The following is a 22,282-nucleotide window of genomic DNA, read 5'->3' as shown; positions in this document are numbered from 1 at the left end:
CCAATCAGATACAATTGCCGTTTGGATATACAATAGTTGAATATTGCTGCTCTGTTTAGCGTGGGTGGAGGAATCTGCTGTATTTATTTTTTGGTCAGCCAGTGGTCTAATTCATTCTTTATCCTACTTCTCTATTCCTTATCTGACTAAATCCGGCCATTGATGGATGGAAAATCGGCCAGTTCAGCAAGGACTGGCTGAATTTTTATCCATCTATGGCCGTTACTACTCGGGAGAAGTCAATCTAATGATCTCGTAAATGGGAATCCTGGAAAGTTTTACTTTTTAAACGGAGCCATAGCCAGTCGGCGGACTGCCTGCTGTCAGGATACGATAAGACAGCAGGAAGGAGTCCTCTATCTGACTTGAATGTGTGGATGGGGGAATCTGTTTGTTTTTTTATCAGCCTAATGGCTGATAAAATAAAAATGGTCCATCTTTTGGCCAGCTTTACTTTCTGACTTTCATTATCCTGTATGCATTTTATTCACAGGTCCATATATATTTGGGCACAGGCACACTTAGTTTTTTTCAGGTTTTTACCAAAACCTTTTCATGCTATAGCTATATAATGGATATGTGCTGAACGTGCACACTCACAGGTTTAATTTGAGGGTATGTACATCCAAATCGAAGGAAGGGTTTAGGAATTACAGCCATCTCCCCTTTTTTAAGGTACCAAAAGTAATTGGATAATTGAATCAAAAGCTGTTTCATGGCCAGGTGTGGGCTACTCCTTCGTTATTTTTTCATCAATTAAGCAGGTAAAACGTCTGGAGTTGATTCTAAGTGTGGTATTTGCATTTGGAATCTATTGCTGTGAACCTACAGCATGCATTCAAAGAAGCTGTCCATGCAAGTGAAACAGGCCATTGTAAGGCTTCAAAAACAAAACAAATCCATCAGAGAGATAGCAGCAACATTAGGAGTGGCCAAATCAACAGTTTGGTACATTCTGAGGAAAGAAGAACACGCTGGTGAGCTCAGCAACATAAAAAGGCCTGGACGTTCATGGAAGACAACAGTGGTGGATAATGGCAGGATCCTCTCTATGGTAAAGAAAAACCCATTCACGACATCCGGACAAGTGAAGGACATTCTCTAGGAGGTGGGCGTATCATTGTCAAAGTCTACAATCAAGAGAAGACTTCATGAGGGCAAATACAGAGGGTTCACCACAAGGTGCAAACCATTCATAAGCCTGAAGAATAGAAAAGCCAGATTCGACTTTGCCAAAACACATCTTAAAAAGCCAGACCAGTTCTGGAAAAACATTCTTTGGACGGATTAAACTAAGATTAATCTGTACCAGAATGACGGGAAGAAAAAAGTGTGGAGAAGGCTTGTAACAGCTCATGATCCAAAGGACACAAATGTCATCTGTGGTCACATGGTGTAGCTTGGTGTGATGGCATGGGCATGCATGGCTTCCATTGGCACTGGGTCGTTGATGTTTGTTAATGATGTGACAGAAGCAGTCGGATGAATTCTGTCCTGTTAAACCGCTGTATGGTCTTGGCCACCGTACTGCAGCTCAGTTTCAGGGTCTTATCAATCTTCTTATAGCCTAGGTAATCTTTATGTAGAGCAACTATTCTTTTTTTCAGATCCTCAGATAGTTCTTTGCCATGAGGTGCCATGTTGAACTTCCAGTGACCAGTATGAGAGATGAAAAGATATATAATAAAATATTTACAAACATGTGAGAGGTGTACTCACTTTTGTGAGATACTGTATGTGTGTGTGTATATGTATGTATGTGTGTGTGTATATATTCACATCAGTCTCTGCCCTCAAGAAGTTTGGGTCCCTAACTCACATTCGTACATACAAGGGCCATCTAAACAGAAACCAATTAACCTACCAGCATGTCTTTGGAGTGTGGGCGGAAACCGGAGTACCCGGAGGAAACCCACACAGGTACAGGAAAAGCATGCAGACCCTGTGCAGGTAGTGCCGTGGATGGAATTTGAACTGACCACCTTAGTGCTGCTAAGTGTAGTGCTTAGCCACTGTGCTTCATTTTGTTTTTATTTTTCCCCATACATTTTTGTGTTTTTCAGATTCTTGCTAAACCTTTGTGTATCAGTACTACCTGGACTGGGAAGGGGGGGGGGGGATGCACCCTGAAAGCTTGTACTGAAAATTTACTGTTAGTGCAAATGGAGTATCAGAGACAGTTCTCAACTGTGTTTGCTTAAATCGCTGCAACCTGGGTTAAGATGCTTGTAGCGCCACTTAACGCTAAAGAGGAACCTCTTCCCTAGATCTGCAAGGATTGAGGTGGCGGCGTGTTCATTTACGGTGTCGTGTACATTTTTTTTCTAAAATTGTAACTTTTTAAATATAAATAAATTATATATATTATTTATATATAATTATAATCTATCAGCCCCTCTGACATCTTCCCTTTGAGACAGGGAAAGGGACTGAGGACACAGATTCCCCAGTCCCTTTCTCTGCAGCCTCAGCTGCACTGATGTATGGACAGGAGACAGCGGCTCCTCTCCATTCATAAACTGAAGCATTGTAAACACAGTTTACTCTGCTCAGTTATGAATGGACAGAGTCAGTGATCATTGACTCTGTGCATTCTGAAAAGGAAGGAGCCGGTAAATGACAGATTTATCGGCTCCTTCCTCCGCTCTCCATCCTGACAGATGCGGGACAGGGGGAGGACAGGGGGGGACCGGAGGACAGGGGGGGGACACGGAAGAGGACTGGAGGAGGACCGGAGAAGCGCGGGGGGGGGGGACCAGAGGAGCACACAGAGGACACGGAGAAGGACACCGTGGACAGTGAGGGATGATCGGTGCGGCGGTGGGGGCAGTTACTAGCACCGATCTCCCTGTATAGATTTCAATAAAGCAGCTGAAAGCCGAAGGGGGGGTTGGGGGGGGGGGGAGATGCGGCTGTCAGCTGCTTTATTGAAATCTATACAGGGAAATCGGTGCTTGTAACTCCCCTCCACTGCAGCACCAATCACCCCTGACTGCCCAGGTATCGGGTCAAGCATCGGAGCATTTGCACGAGTACAGGTACTCATGCAAATGCTTAGTATTGACACCAATCCTAGTATCGGTAACAGTGCAACCCACATAAATGAAAGAATCGCTGCTATCCCAATTGGCCTGTGCTGCTTTAGAAGTAAGGAGCGGCCTTAGCTTACATGTCTCCACCAAACCACCCCACCCACCGGGGCTTAGTCATAGCAACACGGGCAGGTCAAGAGAGTGGTGCTTCTTTCATTTATGTGTGGTTTAAATTGGTGCAAATTAGCAGGCACAGCATAGCCTTTATCTTTAAGGAGCATATACAGTATATATTTCATACATGCTTGGGTACTGTTAGCCTGACCATACACTGTTTAAAAAAAAAAAATTGGATTTTTCTTACAGCTTGCCTGTAAAATCCTTTACTTGGAGTACATCACGGGAAACACAGAGCAGCCATTACTATCTGCGTTATACGCCACCTACTGGTGAATGGACACTGGCAGATCAATCAAACAAGAAGTCCTTCCCTATATAACCCCTGCTACACAGGAAGTACCTGCATTTTTTCGCAAGCAATAAACTTCCCAGACAAGAGGGGAGGGACCTCTGTGTTCCGTGATGTACTCCAAGAAAATGATTTTACAGGTAAGCTGTAGGAAAAATCCTATTTTCTTTATCGTAGATCACGGGACACAGAGCAGCCATTACTATCCCAAAGCTATTCCCTTGAGGGGAGGAAGACACCATTGCAGAAACTGCCACTATTACTGTTTGTAATACGCTGAGGCCAAAGGCAGTATCCTCCACGTTCTTGACATCCACCTGGTTAAAAACCCTGTGGATGTGTAAATCACAAACGGTGGTCTTGCACATCTGGGCCACTGACATCTGATGGCCCAAGATACTCCCTCACACCTGGTAGAGAATCTCTCCCCAGAAAAAAATTTTCCCTTTAAACCATAGGCATCATTGATAAACTGGCAGATCCACTGCTAAATATTCAACCTGGATGCCGCCTGCCTTTCCTGGGCTCTTCTGGCAGCACAAACCAGGATTCCTGACCTGGGCCGACAACTCAAGTAGATTCTGAGCGCCTGAACTACCTCTAGAGTATGTAGCGATCTTTCTCCTACCGACTGGATTAGGAGAAAAGTAAAAGGCAAGACACTGTCCTGATTCAAGTTAAAACTAGAAACCACTCTAGGCAATAAAGATGGATAAGGACGCAACCTCACCTTATCCTGATGCGAGAACAAGAATGGCTCCTTGCATGAAAGAGCCCCCAGCTCTGACACTCTACTTAGTGAAGTGATAGCAACCAAGGAAGTCCTCTTCCTAGATATCAATTTACTCGGCGTAACGTTATCTTTCACAATCTAAAAAAAAAATTGGGCTAACTTTACTGTTGTCTTATTTTTTTAAATTAAAAAAAAGTGTGTTTTTTTTCCCCCCCAAAAAAGTGCGCTTGTAAGACCATTTGGGGGGTTCTAAGTAATTTTCTAGAAAAAAAAATGTTTTTAACTTGTAAACAACAAATCTCAGAAAGAGGCTCGGTCCTTAAGTGGTTAAAAAAAAAAATGACCTTTGCAAAGACAGTCAAGAGCTAATTCTAGTCCCAAGGACACAAGAGTGGCCTGACATGCGGGACTATCTACGTTACACCCTGTATGAAGTATGAACCAAGGATTGAGAAACAATGGCCTCTGGAAAAAATGGATAGGGACGAACTGTAACCCTTAACGGTACATAAGGCCAATCTTCTTTCCACTACTGATTGGAGAAAGAAAAGAAAATTTCCCACCCACATATTTCTGTGGGTGCCACTACCTGGCTTCCCCCAGGGAAAAAATATTTGCAAGTCCTGTAATTGAAGTTCCCTGAAGCTGGCTTCCAGGGATCAACAGTGCTGAGATACAGGACTCAAGACTATTAGGTCCCGCTGGACTGGGAGTGACCAAAGAGCGACCCTCGCAAAACTCGCTATTGTCAGTGTACCAAGCCCTCCTGGGCTAATTCGGCTTACACTTTTAACCGTGTTTCCTCCTCCTGGATTCTTTGCAAAAGATGTGGGAGAAGTCGAAACCGAGGGAAAGCGTCCAATAAGGGAGAACTGGTCCCTAAGGTGTTACCAGTGCATCTGCCCCTATTGTCAGTCCCGGACACAACCTGTTCCCACTTATAGAACTTGGAATCTAGTAGATACACCTGCAGAGTTCCCCCTGCCATTATTCCATACCTGGAATATGTACTAGTGATAGAGACAGCACTTGTCATACTGTCTCAGACAGAATGTGGTTCACCTTCCTGAGCCGCATGACTCCTGGTGCCGCCCTGGTGGTAGATATACAGTTGTGCTCATAAGTTTACATACCCTGACAAAATTGATTGATTGAATTGCCATTTTTCAGAGAATATGAATGATAAAACAAAAACATTTTTATTCACTCATGGCTAGTGTTTGGCTGAAGCCATTTATTATCAATCAACTGTGTTACTCTTTTTAAATCATAATGGCAACAGAAACTACCCAAATGCCCCTGACCAGAAGTTTACATACCCTGGTGATTTTGGCCTGATAACATGCACACAAGTTGACACAAAGGGGTTTGAATGGCTATTAACTGCTTGCCGACCGCCGCATGCACATATACGTTGGCAGAATGGCACGGCTGGGCAAATGGGCTGCACGTCCCTTTGAATTTGCCGCTGTGCCGGCGTGCGCCCCCGTTGTGTGCACCGTGATAGCTCCTGTGGACTCGATGTCCGCCGGTCTCCCGGCGATCGTCTCACAGAGAAGTAGAACGGGGAGATGCCTATGTAAACAAGGTTGGTTTTGGGGCTGCTACCGGTTGAGGGTTTTTTTTTTTTTTTTTTTGATAATGAGCCCATACCTCTGCTCAAAGTCAAATGCAAGGCAAAATACTGATGACTCTGTGGCAGACCCTTAAGGCCCAAAGAGGCGTACCTAACCTACCAAGCTTCAGCCGGCTAAAGATGGAGCAAAACCACCTCAGAGACTGCCCCAAGATCTTCTGGCCTGAAATACTCTAAAAACACAGCAGCCTCAGATGCCTCCCTCCCCCAGGTGGGGAAAAGTTTTACAGCATCTGGTATTCCCGAGCAGTCTCCCATTCATATAATAACCAGGCTTGATCCTGCTTCGGCTTCGATCAACAGATCAGGCAAGGTGATGCGGCCATAGTCTATCTGACAAAAAAAATTAATGCGTCAGGAAACACTGCAATGCCAAACACCACAGTGGCTCAGATGCACCGGACACTACTGTCTATCAGGAGATTTGGACATCGCCAGATCACTGAACCCGAGAGCGGTGCACCTGCCTCCCCCCGGCTGCCTCTTTTCTGGAACTATTTAACTGGTATAACAGGTAAATAATGTAGCAACAATATTAGCCAACCTAATACACAGTCCTCCAAGGATGCAGTCCTAAAACAATGTTGGTTTACTGCTATGCAACCCCTTAGGTATGCAAGTATGCAGGTACCCAGGTATGCCGTTATGTAGGCACCTAGGTATGCAAACATGCTTGTATACAAGTATTCTTGCCATTCATGGCAAATAAGCACATATGTATGTTTCCCAAGGCAAATAAGCACATATGTATGTATCAGAGTTACCAACCTTCTGCAGCATTTTTTACTGACAAAACATGGAAAATTTACTGGCAGAGCACATTTTTTATGGGCAACCTGAGAAATTACGGAACTCCTATTGAAAACTAACACAGTGAATATTTGAACAGTATACATATGATATGGAAACACTGAGAATACCTATAACAAAGTAGTTTGCTTGATTTACACTTAAAAAGTCAACAGCATGAAATTATCAGCCCCTGATATTTACTGGCAGTTGTAAAAACAATCACAGATTTTTACAAACTGTCAGTAAATTTACTGGCGGTTGGCAACCCTGGTATGTATCCCTAGGCAAATATGCACATATGTATGTAGTCCTAGGCAAATAAGCACATATGTATGTAGTCCTAGGCAAATAAGCACATATGTATGCAGTTCAAACTAAGCATGTACGTATGCAGTACAAATGAAAACATGCCAGCCTGCATTTAAGCAATATGTATTTATGAAAGCATGCGTTTATGGAAGCATGTAAGTATGTGTGTATATGCAAACGTGTTTAGGCAAAACACGAAAGTGTGTGTCTATGCAAACGCATTTATGCAATACGTGCCCACGGAAACATGCATTTACGTAATAAGCATGCATTTATGAAATGTGCTTATGCAACATATATTATGCAACACGTATCTATGCAAACGTGTCTTTATGCAAACATGCAATTCCGCAAACATATCTATGCAACATGCATATACATTTATGCACACACATCTATACAACACGTGCCTATGAAAACCTGCGTCTACGCAACCTGCGTCTACGCAACACGCGTCCACGCAAATGCGCCGTCTCGAACCAGCCTTGGGAAGCTGCATGCCGGGCAGATAGTGCCGCGTGATTGTCGGGCGCGGGGGCCATCTGCAAACATTTGCCTATGCAAGGTTGTGTTATTCAAGCCAGCAAGAATGTGTCTATGCAAATATGTGCCTATGCAAATAAGCAAGCATTATGAAACATATATACTTTGCTGTACCTGGGCCCATACTAGTTGTAGTCACGATTAGCCTGTTGCATAGTGTAACGGGCCCCTTGCTCGCTCGGTTCCACTCTCCCGACACTCCTCTGCAGCTATTGAATCAGATTGCAACGTCTGATGGTTCGGTCATCCAATGCTTCGGGATTAGAACTTCAGCTATGTGCCGTTCTAACCCAGTTGTGATAGCTCAGAACAAACACCAGGCAGGCTGTATGTAAGTTCAAACAGGAATCTCTTTTATTGCAATATACAGGCTCTTTTATACACTAAAAGTGGAGGTGCATACCTCCGACTCATATTACTCTAACAATACAGCTGTAACCTAATTAACCTAATTAACATGAGCTAATTAACTAATCCCTTTAGACAGCCTAGATGACTCAGACATGACCTTTAGGCCAAACTGGCCGTCTTGTAGTTCAGAAAATCCAGTCAACAATATCACAATAGCAGAGTTAATTAAACACAAACAACAATGGGATCTAATGACTCTTAGATCCCATACTAGAGACTTATTTACAATACACATTTTAGCAGACAACAGACAGCTGGAATTGATGACATTAGCATTTAACATTTAACAGTAGGAGTCCCAGCGGTATGAATCAGTAACTATTCCAATATGGCAAATCCAGGGTCCCCAGAGTCTGTTTGTCCTGGGGGACCAGGACCCGAATCCACAGTAATACCACCTCAAGGGTCCCCAGGCATACAGCTCACAAAGAGCACCGTTCCCCCAAATGCCAGGGCCCACGATCGATCGGCAAGAGGCTAGCATACAGTCCCCTCCAAAAGTCTCTCTCCCGGCTAGGTCTGTCACACATAGGCATCCAATGCAGCCTCTATGCTGCTTTACCAGCCTAAAACTAAGCTCCTGCAGACCAAATGCATGCTATTCTGGAGACACAACGATGTCCATGCTCTTTCAAACATGTACTTATGCCACATGTATCTATGCAAAACAAGTGTTTATTCAAACATGCGTTTAAGCAACAAGTTTGCAAGCATGTATACTATACTGCACCTGCCCAACTGCACTTGGCCCCATGCTAGTTTTGCAAGATTAGCCAAGCACATAAGCATCCCATGCAGCCTTTTTCTGCTTCAGAACAGCCTAAAAGTAAGCTCCTGCAGACCAGATGCACATTATTCTGGAGACACAACACCTTACAGTGCAATGATACCTGTATAGGGGTGTATCGACTTACAGTTGTACAGGCCCCCCGGATTAAGCGGCAAGTATGCAGTATATAATCATGGCTTGTCTGGCTACACGTATCTCACACTTCATTAGTAGCCATGGGCTGCTCTTATGTCTCAATGTAAAAAAAAAAAAATGCAGACTTGACTTGCTGCCGGGCTCTGAACATAACAGAAGTCCAACCTTCACCCATCAGCACCTTGGTCAGAACAAACACTGCACAGGGTTCCATTATGCAGGGTCCAGCGCCATAAGGCTGCACTACAGGCAAACATTGAGGAATCTTCTCTCCTTCCAATAAGGCTCGGGTACCATCCATTTTGGCTGACAGCTTTTTCAAATGGATTTGATTGAAGTCCATGATTCTTAATAGAACTGTTCTAGACCTCCACGTATGCTCCAAGAGCACATGTATCACATCAGTGACCACCACCTTACAGACACTGGCGAAAAAACTGAGATACTTCCTGTGTAGGAGGGGTTATATAGGGAAGGGCTTCTTGTTTTAATCTGTCAGTGTCCATTCACCAGTAGGTGGCGTATAACCCAGATAGTAATGGCTGCTCTGTGTCCCGTGATGTATGGTAAAGAAATGTATGCATCTATCTATCTATGTATCTATCTATCGTATCTATCTATCGTATCTATCTATCGTATCTATCTATCTATCGTATCTATCTATTGCTTTAATCCATGCTATACAACATGGGTGGATGAATCTGCAATGCTGGCTATTGTATCCTGACAGCTGGTTGCTGTAAAAGACTCACTCATTCTGCTGTAGCAGGAGTTGTATTCTGTCTGCAGTATTTTTCATAATGTAAAACTAAAAACAATTCCAAATGGAATTTTGAGAACTACTGCAGCATGTGACAACTGGGAGGGGCAAAACATTTCCCACCAAGGTTCACTCAGGTGTTATGCCACGTACACACGACCGTTTTTTCTGTCAGAATAAACTCTGACAGTTTTTCTGACGGAGTTCCGCTGAAACGGACTTGCGTACACACGATCACACCAAAGTCCGATCGTTTAGAACACGGTGATGTACAGCACGTACGACGGGACTAGAAGAAGGAAGTTCCATAGCCAGTAGCCAATAGCTGCCCTTGCGTCGTTTTTGGTCCATCGGAATAGCATACAGACGAACGGTTTTCCCGATAGGAATTGATTCCGTCGGAAAGATTTAAAACATGTTCTATTCCTAGGTCCGTCAGAATTTTCGAAGGAAGAAGTCCGATGTAGCCCACACACGATCGGAATATCCGATGAAATGATTCCGTCGGACATTTTCTGCCAGGAAAGTCCGGTCGTGTGTATGCGGCATTAGAAGCATGTGCTAACATGTCTTACCAAACGTTGAATGTCCCTTTTAAAATACCTTGGAGCACAGGGCAATACGACCATTGTTTAATACAATTTTGTTTAGCTTGTGTGTGAGGCTTTTTTCATTTTATAATTACGAGTACAGTTCAAATTGATTCCAACAAAGTTAATTGCTGCGTATAATATGGCATTAAATTAATACTAATATTCTTGCCTTCACAGTTTATCACTGAAAGACATTTGTGATGAAACCAACTTTTTTTTTTTTTTTTTTTTTTTATTTGTTGGCTTCACTTCACCTGGAATGTGGCAAATAATTAATCCTCTTTAAATGACATTGCTTGTAACAGGCTATTTCAGCAAAAGTTATAGCCACAATTTGCATTCTTATTGCTACATTTTTTATCGGCAGGAAGAAATGACCCCTTTTATTGCAGAGTCACAAGGTGCCTCCATTATAGAGCAGAGGTTCACAAATGCCTGGCTTGTTCTGGAGATTAGTGTTTATTCCATGTGGAGTGAGGAGTGTGATCTAATGTAACTTTTTTTTACCTGTTTATATGCTAGGTATGTCAACGCGAAGGGGTATTTTAATGATGTGGCAGATGCTATGGAAGCAGCGAAAGAGGAAATTTTCATTACAGATTGGTGGTAATTACTGTGTTTTTTTTTTTTTTTTTTTTGTTTTTTTGTTTTTTTATTTTCTTTATTTTATAAAAATAAACACCATTTGTCAATTTCCCTTCTCAGGATAAACCGTGTGGAAATGGTTTTGACTGCATTGTTTAAAATAAAAGCAAAGTTTTTCTTCCCTGCTTATTTTGTGTTAAGGCATCACCATACACAGGATAGGTTGGAAAAATACTTATTTATGCATGGGAAGGTCTGGATTGTGCTGCTTTTGTTGTGTTTTTTTTTTTTTGAAAATTGTTTTTATTGCAGTTTTTCAAAGTTAAGTACAATACATTACAGAGCTTATTGGGCATACCCAGGCTTGGACACACAATAAAAATTAAAACGCGCTAAAAAACAACTAACAGTTGTATGCTCGGACCACCTGTGCAGATTGAATCACAAGGATGTTCCGTTACCACAAACAGCCTTCAGAGCTTAAAGCAGAGGTTTGATGAAAAAAAAATATTAAAAGCCAGCAGCTACAAATACTGCAGCTGCTGACTTTTAATATATGGACACTTACCTGTCCAGGGAGCACGCGGTGTCGGCAGCCGAAGCCGATCCGTCCTTCGGCTCTCGTGCGGCTTCACTTCCTGGTTCCCTACTGCGCATGCACGAGTCGCGATGCGCGTCCTCTCGGGTCCCTGCTGTGTTCTGTGTCTCACAGAACACAGCGGTGGAGGAGAGCGTAGGCGCCGGAAGTGGCGTAGGTCACCGCAAGCTCCGCAGTGATCTATGCCAGGAAGTGGGAACCAATACCTGTATTAGACAGGTATCTGCTCCCTCCTCCCCCCGAAAGGTGCCAAATGTGACACCGGAGGGGGGGAGGATTCCAAAAAGTGGAAGTTTCATTTTTGGGTGGAACTCCACTTTAAAGGGGTTGTAAACCCTCAACCCTAGGATGCATTAAGGTGAAAAAAATTTCTGACACAGGGGGTGCTTTCCTTTTTCAAAATGACCACGCTAGGCATGAGAGCACATCCTTCCCAGTATGGTCAGTTTTCTGGCTGTACTAGAACAGCCTGCCTGTCCTCCAGGGATCAGAATTGTGCAGACACACCCCCTTGCACAGCCATTCACAGGGAAGATCTGTGTATTGCTGTTTTTCCACCCGTAATTTTAATTGTGTTTTTTTTCTATGTACATACTGTCACCAGAGCAATATAGTGTCATCATATGACTGACATGGCAGTGATCAAGGACGCTGACTAGTGACAGTATGTGTGTAAAAAAAAAAAAAAAAACTATAAAAAAAATTTATTTTTTTTCTGTTCTTACTTTTTTTTTTTTTTTTTAACAGTCAGCAGAGCAGTACAGTGTCACCATAGTGATACTGTACTGCTCTGGGGAAGTGATCAGGATTTTTGTTACACTGATTGCTTATTACAGTGATTATTACTGTATAAACAATAATTTTTACTTTGGGAATGGCATCCATTCATGTGCCATTGTGTATTGTTAAGTTAGCTGTGATTGGCCACCGCTATGGCATGCTGTGATTGGCCCTGTACAATGTGATCATTGTGACCAATCACAGAGATCACAATAGTACACAATGAATGGCTATGAATGAAAGCCATTATGTACAATTGACTCATGATCGCAATAATTGGTCAACGGTCACATGGTATCAGGCCCAGCCTGGCATCATGTTCTGTGTTCAACTGTGTCCGGAGGACACAGCAGCTCACAGATTATGCCACTGCGCAGCCCCCAGGGTGTCATATGACGTCTACTCAGGATAAGAGTGCTCCCACCTGGCCATATTATTATAATAGTCTGGGTGGGAGGTGGTTAATGTCTACCCCTGGAACATTTTAGGATGAGTTTAAGCCAACTGGCTGAGTAGAGTATAAAGCCCTCTTAACTACCATAGGAGCTCTTATTCTATTGTCCAGAATGCTGATTCTTGCTCTTCAAGTCTGAGCACTTCTGTGCACAGGGGTTTCAGAATACTGATAGATTTTAGTAAATATGTAAGTGGACTTAAGTGTCTTTTATACTCCTTTCCTGAAAACCAACATTTATGTGCACCACTTTACATTGAGATGTGTGTGACAAAGTAGGAGAGCTGTACACAAGCAAATGGAACAAGGACATTTATTGAGGTTGTTTGCATACTTTTTGGCATGGGGTATGCAGGAGTGAAGTGTGCCAGATAGGCTAGTGCTGAAAAAGTAATGTGATTGAAGTACAACTAAGGCCCCTTTCACACATGCGGACCGTTCAGATCCGCCTGTCAGTTTTTTCAGGCGGATCTGAACGGTCGCTCCATACAGCTCTATGGAGCGTCGGATGTCAGCGGTGACATGTCCAATCCGATCCGCAACGCAAAATTCAGACGGGTGGATGTCCTATTTTCCAGCAGTCTGGTGGATCGGATGACAACGGACAGGCGGTCCGTAATCATCTGATCCCCCCCCCCCCCCCCCATAGGGGAAAGCGGACTCTGACAGGTCCGTCCCTGCACGGAGCGATCCCTGCTGAGCAAGCGGAGTAGTGAAAACGGACAGCCCCGTGTGAAAGGGGCCGCAAGGCAAAACTTTTTTTGGTTTTGGATAACGAGAGGGAATGGAACACCTGTCAGTTTTTATTGCTGTCTGTGCTCCCGTTAAGGAGAGTCACTGTCTCCATTTGTCACGTTTACTGTTCTCATTGAAAGTAAAATAAAATCCCAAATTTTATGTTGTCCCCAGAGAAGTAATAGAGGGAAACAAGCTCTGGTGACCTGGGGGTCCCCAAGAAATTCCCTTATTTGCTGAGATTTCCTCTCACTTCCTGTTTGGCTATGGGGCAGGAAGTGAAATCTTCGCAGTGAAACAGAAGGCGAAAAAAAACCAAAAACTGATGGGTTATATTCTTCCCTTACTCTATCCAAAATGGGGAAAAAAAAAGTTTTGCCCATAGTTCTACGTTAACTACTTAGCTCTGAGCACTTTTGGGTAAGATCTGTTAGAATCCTGACACAGCAGCCAGGTTAGATGCTGATCAGATTCTTGTGTCTCTGTTCTGAATGCAATGCAGGCATAAGAGGCATCGGGGTCTAATAAATTGCACCGAGAGAGGTACAGAAGCTGCCATTGTAGATGTGATTCTGAAAATATATCTTGTCTTTTCTTTTCCCTCAATACTTTGTGAGTCATTGACTAGGAATAAATCTGTATGCTAGTTCTTGGATGGTGTACAATTTTAGGCCCTTTTCAAAAGGAGAGAGTTCAGCAGTGGTTGCATGTTTACTTTTTATTAATACAGATAATCAAGCATTGAAGTCCTTCCATTGAACCTAATTTATATCTATAATCTCAAAAGATAACTTAAATATTAAGGCATTTCTGTACTTAGAGACCTCATGCAGACTGGACGTTTTTACAGCTGCTGTTTTTGGCTTCAGACTTTTTTTTTTGCAGCCAGTAAACTCCCCAGCATGTTATCCTATGAGTCCATGCACACACAGTCTTTTACCAGCGGTTTTTGGTGGGGGCGTTTTATGGCTGGGAAAAAAACACAGAACTAGTGGGTTTGAAGAGGAGTTTTTCAGCTGTAAACACACTCTAACTCTGAAAAACGTTATGAGCGTTTTTGAGCCATAAGCTTTTGTGGGAGTATAGTTTTGCTAAAAGAAATGCTAAAAAACGAAAACACTAAAAAAAAGCTACCGTAAAAAGAATGTAAAAACGCTGCAAAACTCATTCTACAGCTTATGCCACGTGTGCATGAGGCCAAAATGTTAAAAAGTATTTAACCTGTTCCCATCCTGCATGTAGTCAAATAACGGCCGCAAGGTGTCTCTCTTATCCTGGGTGGCCGTCATATAACGTCCCCGGCTTCCCGGCCACTAGAGGGGGCGTGCATGCGCTGCCGCGTCACTCTGGTGAGGGAAAAAAAGTTTTCTTTTAAAAAAACAAAAAATTGGGAAATTTATTATAGTAAAAAATATTGTGTTTTTCAAAATTGTCAGTCTTTTTTTTTGTTTATAGCACAAAAAAAAAAAAAAAGCCACAGAGGTGATCAAATACCACCAAAAGAAAGCTCTATTTGTGGGAAAAAAATGATGAAAATGTCATATGGGTACAGTGTTGTATGACCGCGCAATTGTCATTCAAAGCGTGACAGCACTGAAAGCTGGAAATTGGCCTGGGCAGGAAGGGGGTGAAAATGCCCAGTATTGAAGTGGTTAACCACTTAAGGACTAGCCTCGTTTTGGATTTTAGGCGTTTACATGTTTAAAACAGGTTTTTTTGCGAGAAAATTACTTAGAACCCCCAAACATTATATATGTTTTTTCTTCTAACACCCTACAGAATAAAATGGCGGTCGTTGCAATACTTTTTTTTGCACCGTATTTGCGCAGCGGTCTTAAAAGCGCACTTTTTTTGGAAAAAATTCACTTTTTTGAATAAAAAAATAAGACAACAGTAAAGTTAGCCCAATTTTTTTTTTTTATATTGTGAAATATAATGTTACGCCAAGTAAATTGATAAACAACATGTCACGCTTCAAAATTGCGCCCGCTCGTGGAATGTCGTCAAACATTTACCTTCAAAAATCTCCATAGGCAACGTTTAAAAAATTCTACAGGTTGCATATTTTGCGGTACAGAGGAGGTCTAGGGCTAGAATTATTGCTCTCGCTCTACCGATCGCGGCGATACCTCACATGTGTGGTTTGACCATCGTTTTCAAATGCGGGCGCTTCTGCGCGAGCTCATCGGGACGGGGTTTTTTTTTTTTTTTAAATTTTATTATTTTACATTTTATTTTTTTTACACTGTTTTAAAAAAAAAAAAAAAAGTGTCACTTTTATTCCTATTACAAGGAATGTAAACATCCCTTGTAATAGAAAAAAGCATGACAGGACCTTTTAAATATGATATCTGGGGTCAAAAAGACCTCAGATCTCATATTTACACTAAAATGCAATAATAAAAAAAAAAAAAAAAAAAGTAATTTAAAAAAATGACATTTGAAAAAATGTGCCTTTAAGAGGCGTGGGCGGAAGTGACGTTTTGACGTCGCTTCCGCTCAGCAGTGTCATGAAGACGAGTGGGCGCCATCTTAGCCTCACTCGTCTCCAGGCACAGCACGGAGAAGGATGCGATCACCTCCGCCACTACCGACGGCTCCGGTAAGCGGCGGAGGGCACCGGATCGCTGCGGGGGGCCCTCTCCCGCCACCGATAAAAGTGATCTCGCGGCGTTCCGCCGCAGGGATCACTTTTATCTGAAAGCCGGCCGCCACATGAAAACGGGGATACCAGGGTTATGGCAGCTAGCTGATGCCATAACAACGATATACCCCTTCAAAGTTTGGACGTACATCGTCGTGTGACGGTCGGCAAGTGGTTAAGGAAACTGGTAGACTTTGAAAAGGCATCTTCATCTCTACAATATGAAAATGCAAATTATTTTGTCTAGCGTGTGAACAAATGCTAATATTCCCTTCCCACATTTTGGAGTAGATAGCATCTCTTCCCCACACACTTCCTAGAAGCATGACATAAAATGGCAGCCCTTGGCAACTGCCCAGTCTGACTCTAGTAAATGTAGACTCCATGTGCCAGGGTCTTCAGTGAGTCCTATGACCTGAAGTAAACTTTTATTTTTCTCCTTATATCATGTCCTCTAATAAATATAGCAGCTACATTTAAAAATGATCGATCAGTTGTAGTGGATATAGGTTTAGTGACAGGTTTAATGACTTGAAGTGAGAAATTTGAACGCTGTCCTATATTATAGTGCCACCTTTATCACATTTGCATACTGCCAGTACTGATGAATTAGATGGAGAGGCAGGTCTGAAAGATTTGTTTTCTTGAAGCAGGGGTTGCAGAGAAACCTAGTTAAGAGAAAATCATGTAAGACTTGTCACTTTGTTTCTAGCTTCTTTCCCCTGCAGCTAATTTTACAGCCTTGTCAGAAGCATTTCATTGCCAGTTACAACGTACTGTTATGCAACCTGAACTCTTGGCACTGCCATAGAAACATGCATATTATAAAGGAGCAAAGCTGAAAGCTGAACTCCAGGATAAGCAAATATTGGCTCAATACAAGAGAAATGTGTATTTTTACTTGAATCTTATTTTTATTTTACTTGGTGTGCTTTGTGTATTTTTTTCTGATCCTTTCAGTGTAAAATGGTTGCTTTGGGCAAGAGCTTCTTGAATCAGAGACCAGTCAGTACTGCTATCTCTTCTTGTGAAGCATGACTGGTTTTGTATTCGCCCCTCCTGTATTTTTCTGCAGGTAGCCTTCAGTGGTTGGACCTGTTGGGTCCCTCTCACAACTCTGTACAGGCCATGTGCAGCACAGTGTCACAACATGTCACCACTACTTTTACAATGCAAAACTACCTTTTACAACAGCTTCCTATGATTCCCTACAAAAGTGTTTCCCAAAGACCAGCTGCAACTTGCCTGCCTGACAGCTGTCAGAGTGGTCTTGAGTTTTTAGAGAGTTGGTTAATTTTTTTTTTTTTTGAGCCTGCACTAAATGCCCCCCCCCCCCCTTCTCTTGTGCCAGGGAAAGACCGTTGTCAGAGTGGTATTGCGTGGTACAGAACAGGCAAATCATTTTTCTGTCTACCCACAATAAATTCTCTACCCCACCCCCTCCCAGCAGGTGAAAGGATTCTCCCTAAGTGCTAATGCCTTTTATGGTAGGAATGGGGCTGCATTTGGCCAGGGGCTGGGAGGCATAAATAGCACCCAGGGATGTGCCCTCTGGAAGTGGTGTCCCAGGGGTGCCAGAAAAACACTTGGGGACCTCACTAAGTTCCACTGGCACTTGGCCACGTCACTTTTTGCGTCTCTTGCACGTGCCTCTTGGACAGGCCTTATGGCTAGTCCAGAGGAAATATTTACACTGGTCGAAAGGCCTGCCTTGTGTTTTGCACTTGGCAGTTTTTATTAATCTTCTTGTTTATCATGGGCACTAGCACTGCACATGTGTTTTGTTTTTTGTTTTTTTGCACAGGGCTGAGGGTGCAGATTATTGGCGTCTGCCCTGATGTTGGGAAGAGGATATGTGGCCTTCGGGTCCTTCTTTCGGAGTGCCCTCACCAAATAGGATCAGCTTTGGCAGGTCCTTAAGGAGTGGGGTCCACCTGGTTTTGGCCTAGGTAGCCCGTAGAGTGCCCTGTCCCCATAAGGAGCCTTGGGCCCTAGGGGTTCAGAATTTGAGACCCTAACTATTGGGAGGATGGACCATTTACTTTACGCTTGTAAATTTGAGGCCTGGTGGTTCCAAACGTCTTCCATTCCCGGATAATGAAGGCCACTGTGCTCATTGGGACCTTCAATGCTGCAGAAATTTTTCTGTACATTTCTCCAGATCTGTGACTCGATACAATCCTGTCTCGGAGGTCTACAGATAATTCCTTGGACTTCATGGCTTGGTTTGTGCTCTGACATGCACTGTTAACTGTGGGGCCTTATATAGACAGGTGTGTGCCTTTTCAAATCATGTCCAATCAAATGAATTTACCACAGGTGGACTCTGATCAAGTTGTAGAAACATTCCAAGGATGATCAGTGGAAACAGGATGCACCTGAGCTCAATTTTGAGTGTCATGGAAAAGGCTATGAATACTTGTGTACATGTGATTTTTTTTTTTTGTTCTTTTTTTAAAAATAAATTTAAAACAAACTTCTTTCACATGGTCATTATGGGGTATTGTTTGTAGAATTTTGAAGAAAATAATGAATTTATTCCATTTTAGAAAAGGCCTGTTTGTAACATAACAAAATGTATAAAAAGTGAAGCGCTGTGAATACTTTCCAGATGCACTGTATATCTGGTGCAAAGTGAAAAACCTTGTTCTATTTGTAGGTCCACTTTAAAAGTTGAGTTTTTACCATATGCTGCTTCACATTTTTCAGCTAGATCCATTTTCCAAATCCCCACTTTTTTCCCTTGATTATTCTCATATACCCACACAATGTATCATGCCCAGATGGCACACAGACAAAACACATAATTTGTCACTGCTGTTTCTTTTGGAAATATTTGAAATCTAATTAAACATCAGTTTGTCAGGTCACATTTTGTTTTTTATTCAGGAAGCTTCTTAGTACTATTTATTATTATTATACAGGATTTATATGGCGCCAACAGTTTACGTAGCGTTTTACAACTTGAGGGTAGACAGTACAAATACAATACACTTTAATACAGTAGGAATCAGAGGGCCCTGCTCCTTTAATCTAAGAGACTAGTGTAGACATGAACAAAGACTTGTGGGTCAGTACTCCCTACCATTCTAATTCTTTTCCATAATGTCAGATATTTTACATTCTGCTCCAGGCGATATCGGGCTTCACAATCATGTCTCAGGTGCTGGCTTGGCTTGTGTTCACTGAAGCAATCCTATCCACAACAAGAATACCACATTGAAATATAAAATAGTTTTCCTTTAATAAAATAGCCATCAGGAACAAGTTCTACTCTGACTTGTTTCATGCTAGGCACAGCACTTTTTCTCTTTGGATTCATGTGAAATAGTGCTAATTGACCCAATCAGATTTAAACATTTATCAATTTATTGGTCCAGTGTCAATCTAAACCCATTTTCTCACGCATGGAAGTTTACTTCTTCAGTTTCATATTACAGTATACCGGGACTATATTTGTAATATGTAGATCCTCAATTACAGTATAATATCTGTCCCCAAAATGATCATGCATAGTATTCCTAGTAGCCCCCATAATTCTTCTTTCCTCCGATGTTCTTTTTCACTATAAATTTTGCAGCTATATGAACAGTGTCTACCAATGTTGAATATATTTCTAAGAATTTATCTACAAAATAATTACAGGGTGTGTCTTTGTGGATTCAATGTTCCTATGGTTGGTGCTTGCACTGTACTTTTACTATACTATATCGTAATGACATGCACAAACAGATGGAATTGTTTTATTTTTGTCAATGAACATCTAAAAATGCATAGATTTTAGAAGTAGTCCATTTTCCTTTAAAAAAATAGCTGTATCTTTATGTGAAGTTCAGCAAAGGCACTCTCTCTGGAGCTCAACAATAGTGAGATTTATTGACATTTATATCATAGAACCAAGCAGAATTTCCCATAAAGAGCACCTGTCCTTAAAACACACAGAAGTTAATAGACAGTGATTTTAGAGATTAAAGCATGCCTTGCAATCGTCTTTTTCCAGATTATAGGAAGTTTAACAACATCATTGTCAGAATCTTTTAATTGCCATTCAAATCTTTTTTGAAATGAGAAATACTTACTATAACCTTTAGTAAGTTTTTGCAGCTATGGGCTTGGGTAATTGCAGGCGCCACATCTTTGAAAATGTTATCAAAAGGCATAAAAAGTCCATGAAAATCCTTTTACACCATAACTGCGATTGTGTTGATGAACACAATGAATGTTTACTGTGTATGGGGAGTGGGAGTCCAAAATGGACTGTTTTGCCTGGCACTTAGGCTATGCATGGTCACCATAAGCTGCAACAGATGGCTACTGCACTGATTATATTTCATGATGACTGATTTTGTTTTGCTCAGAGGTCTAAAATTGTGAGCGCATTTTACCTGTAAAGGAAAAGATACAATTGACTTGGGGTATCCAGGCTTTTGCAAGTCTGTTACATTTGTTACGTTTCTATCAGAAATCATGAAATCAGACTGAGACAGAAGTACAGTTAAATCACACTTGTTTAATAATAAAAGTAAATAGAACAAACGTAGTCAAAACATAGCCAGAGTTCAGGAACCAGAACGCATAGTCAGACAAGCCAAACTTCAGGGGGCTGGAGATGAGTGTAGTAAAACAGCAAGCAGGATCTGGAGTCAGAAGGGATGTCAGCCAAGCAAGTCTTTTAACAGGAGATCATCTCTGTGATGTTGACTAAGGCAAAGGCAGAGATCCTCTGGGCTGGAAGGCTTAAGTCGGCAGGACTGATGAACAGGATATTATCAACAGCTGAGTAAGGCCCCTTTCACACTTGGGTGGTGGGGGTGTCAGCGGTAAAACGGCGCTATTTTTATCGCCGTTTTAGCGGCGGTATTCGGCCACTAGCGGTGCGGTTTTAACCCCCGCTGGCGGCCGAAAAAGGGTTAAAACCGCTCGCATAGCGCCGCTACAGTGGCACTATGCCCGCGGTATAGCCGCGCTGCCCCATTGATTTCAATGGGCAGGAGCAGTGAATACACCGCTCCTTCACCGCTCCAAAGATGCTGTTTGCAGGAGTTTTTTTCTCTCCTGCCAGCGCACCGCTCCAGTGTGAAAGCCCTCGGGCTTTCACACTGGAGAAACAGTAGCTGCAGTTTTAGGTCGGTTTGCAGGTGCTATTTTTAGCGCAATAACGCCTGCAAACCGCCCCAGTGTGAAAGAGGCCTAACTGTGGAGAGATAGGATCTGGCAATTAGCCGACAGCTGAGCGGCCAGCTTAAAGAAGGAAAGGCTTTTTTTTTTTTTTTTTTTAAAGTTCATTTTCATTGCCTGCTTTTTAAAATTATGTTGATACCATTAACCCTCATGGAAGATGCTCTTCCAAAATGCAGAACATTAACTCATTTTAGTAAAATATCAGAACTGTTCCTTGCACGTGTTAGAGTATACATTTAAATTCTGTTACTTTTTATAAGATTAGCACGTATGTGTGTGTATATATGTGTGTGTGTGTGTGTGTGTGTGTGTGTGTGTGTGTGTGTGTGTGTGTGTGTATATATATATATATATAATATTCTATACCAGTTTCTGCTTTCTTTGAAGGTTAAGTCCAGAGATATTCCTCAAGCGACCAGTGGTGGAAGGAAATCGATGGAGACTAGATTGTATCCTAAAGCGAAAAGCTGTAAGTTATGTGTAGTTAAATTTAGTACATGTTGTACCATGGGCATTTACTGCCACAACTTCTAAACTGTGTAGTGAGGATGCTGTTATTTATTGTTTTGTTTTTTTTGTTTTTTCATTATTTTGTCTAATTCCTTTAAGAGTGCAAGGGAAGTTTAAAATATTGGTTTGTTGTTGAAATACTTGATAAACTTCCACTTTTGCAACCAACCTGGAAAAAACATACTGTATGTTGTAATCAATAAAATGTTTATTGCTGTATACACTATAATAGAAAGCTTAAGGGAAAGCTATGTTGGTATCGCTACATGTCTGTGTTTTTACAGCAACAAGGAGTCAAGATCTTTATTATGCTGTACAAGGAAGTAGAATTGGCTTTGGGTATAAACAGTGAATACAGCAAGAGGACTCTCATGCGTGCACATCCAAATATTAAGGTATGGTGGACATCATTTTTTACTTTAAATTATTTTCTTTTTAATTGTTTTTTGAATTATTCTTTGTTTTTTGCAATAGTATATACATAACCGAAAAGTTTAGAATGTGAGTTCAAGCAAGGTCAGTGTATTAAGGCATTGGGATTGATTTATTAAAACTGGAGAGTGCAAAATCTGGTGCAGCTGTGCATGGTAGG

General features: G+C 42.0%; 1 protein-coding gene across 2 annotated transcripts in view; it reads left to right on the top strand.

Moving 5' to 3' along the window:
* Window positions 1–22,282, top strand: part of PLD1 (phospholipase D1) — a 240,044-nt gene that overhangs the window by 111,156 nt on the left and 106,606 nt on the right. For both annotated transcript variants that reach the window (XM_073626226.1, XM_073626227.1), the window contains exons 11-13: window positions 10,726–10,809; window positions 21,568–21,649; window positions 21,975–22,085. In XM_073626226.1, the coding sequence (XP_073482327.1) occupies window positions 10,726–10,809; window positions 21,568–21,649; window positions 21,975–22,085 (277 nt within the window). The remainder of the gene's footprint in view (window positions 1–10,725; window positions 10,810–21,567; window positions 21,650–21,974; window positions 22,086–22,282) is intronic.

The sequence above is a fragment of the Aquarana catesbeiana genome, linkage group LG04 (assembly GCF_042186555.1).
Source record: "Aquarana catesbeiana isolate 2022-GZ linkage group LG04, ASM4218655v1, whole genome shotgun sequence".
NCBI classification, from domain to species: Eukaryota; Metazoa; Chordata; class Amphibia; order Anura; family Ranidae; genus Aquarana; species Aquarana catesbeiana.
This window is presented reverse-complemented; position numbering and strand designations above follow the sequence as displayed.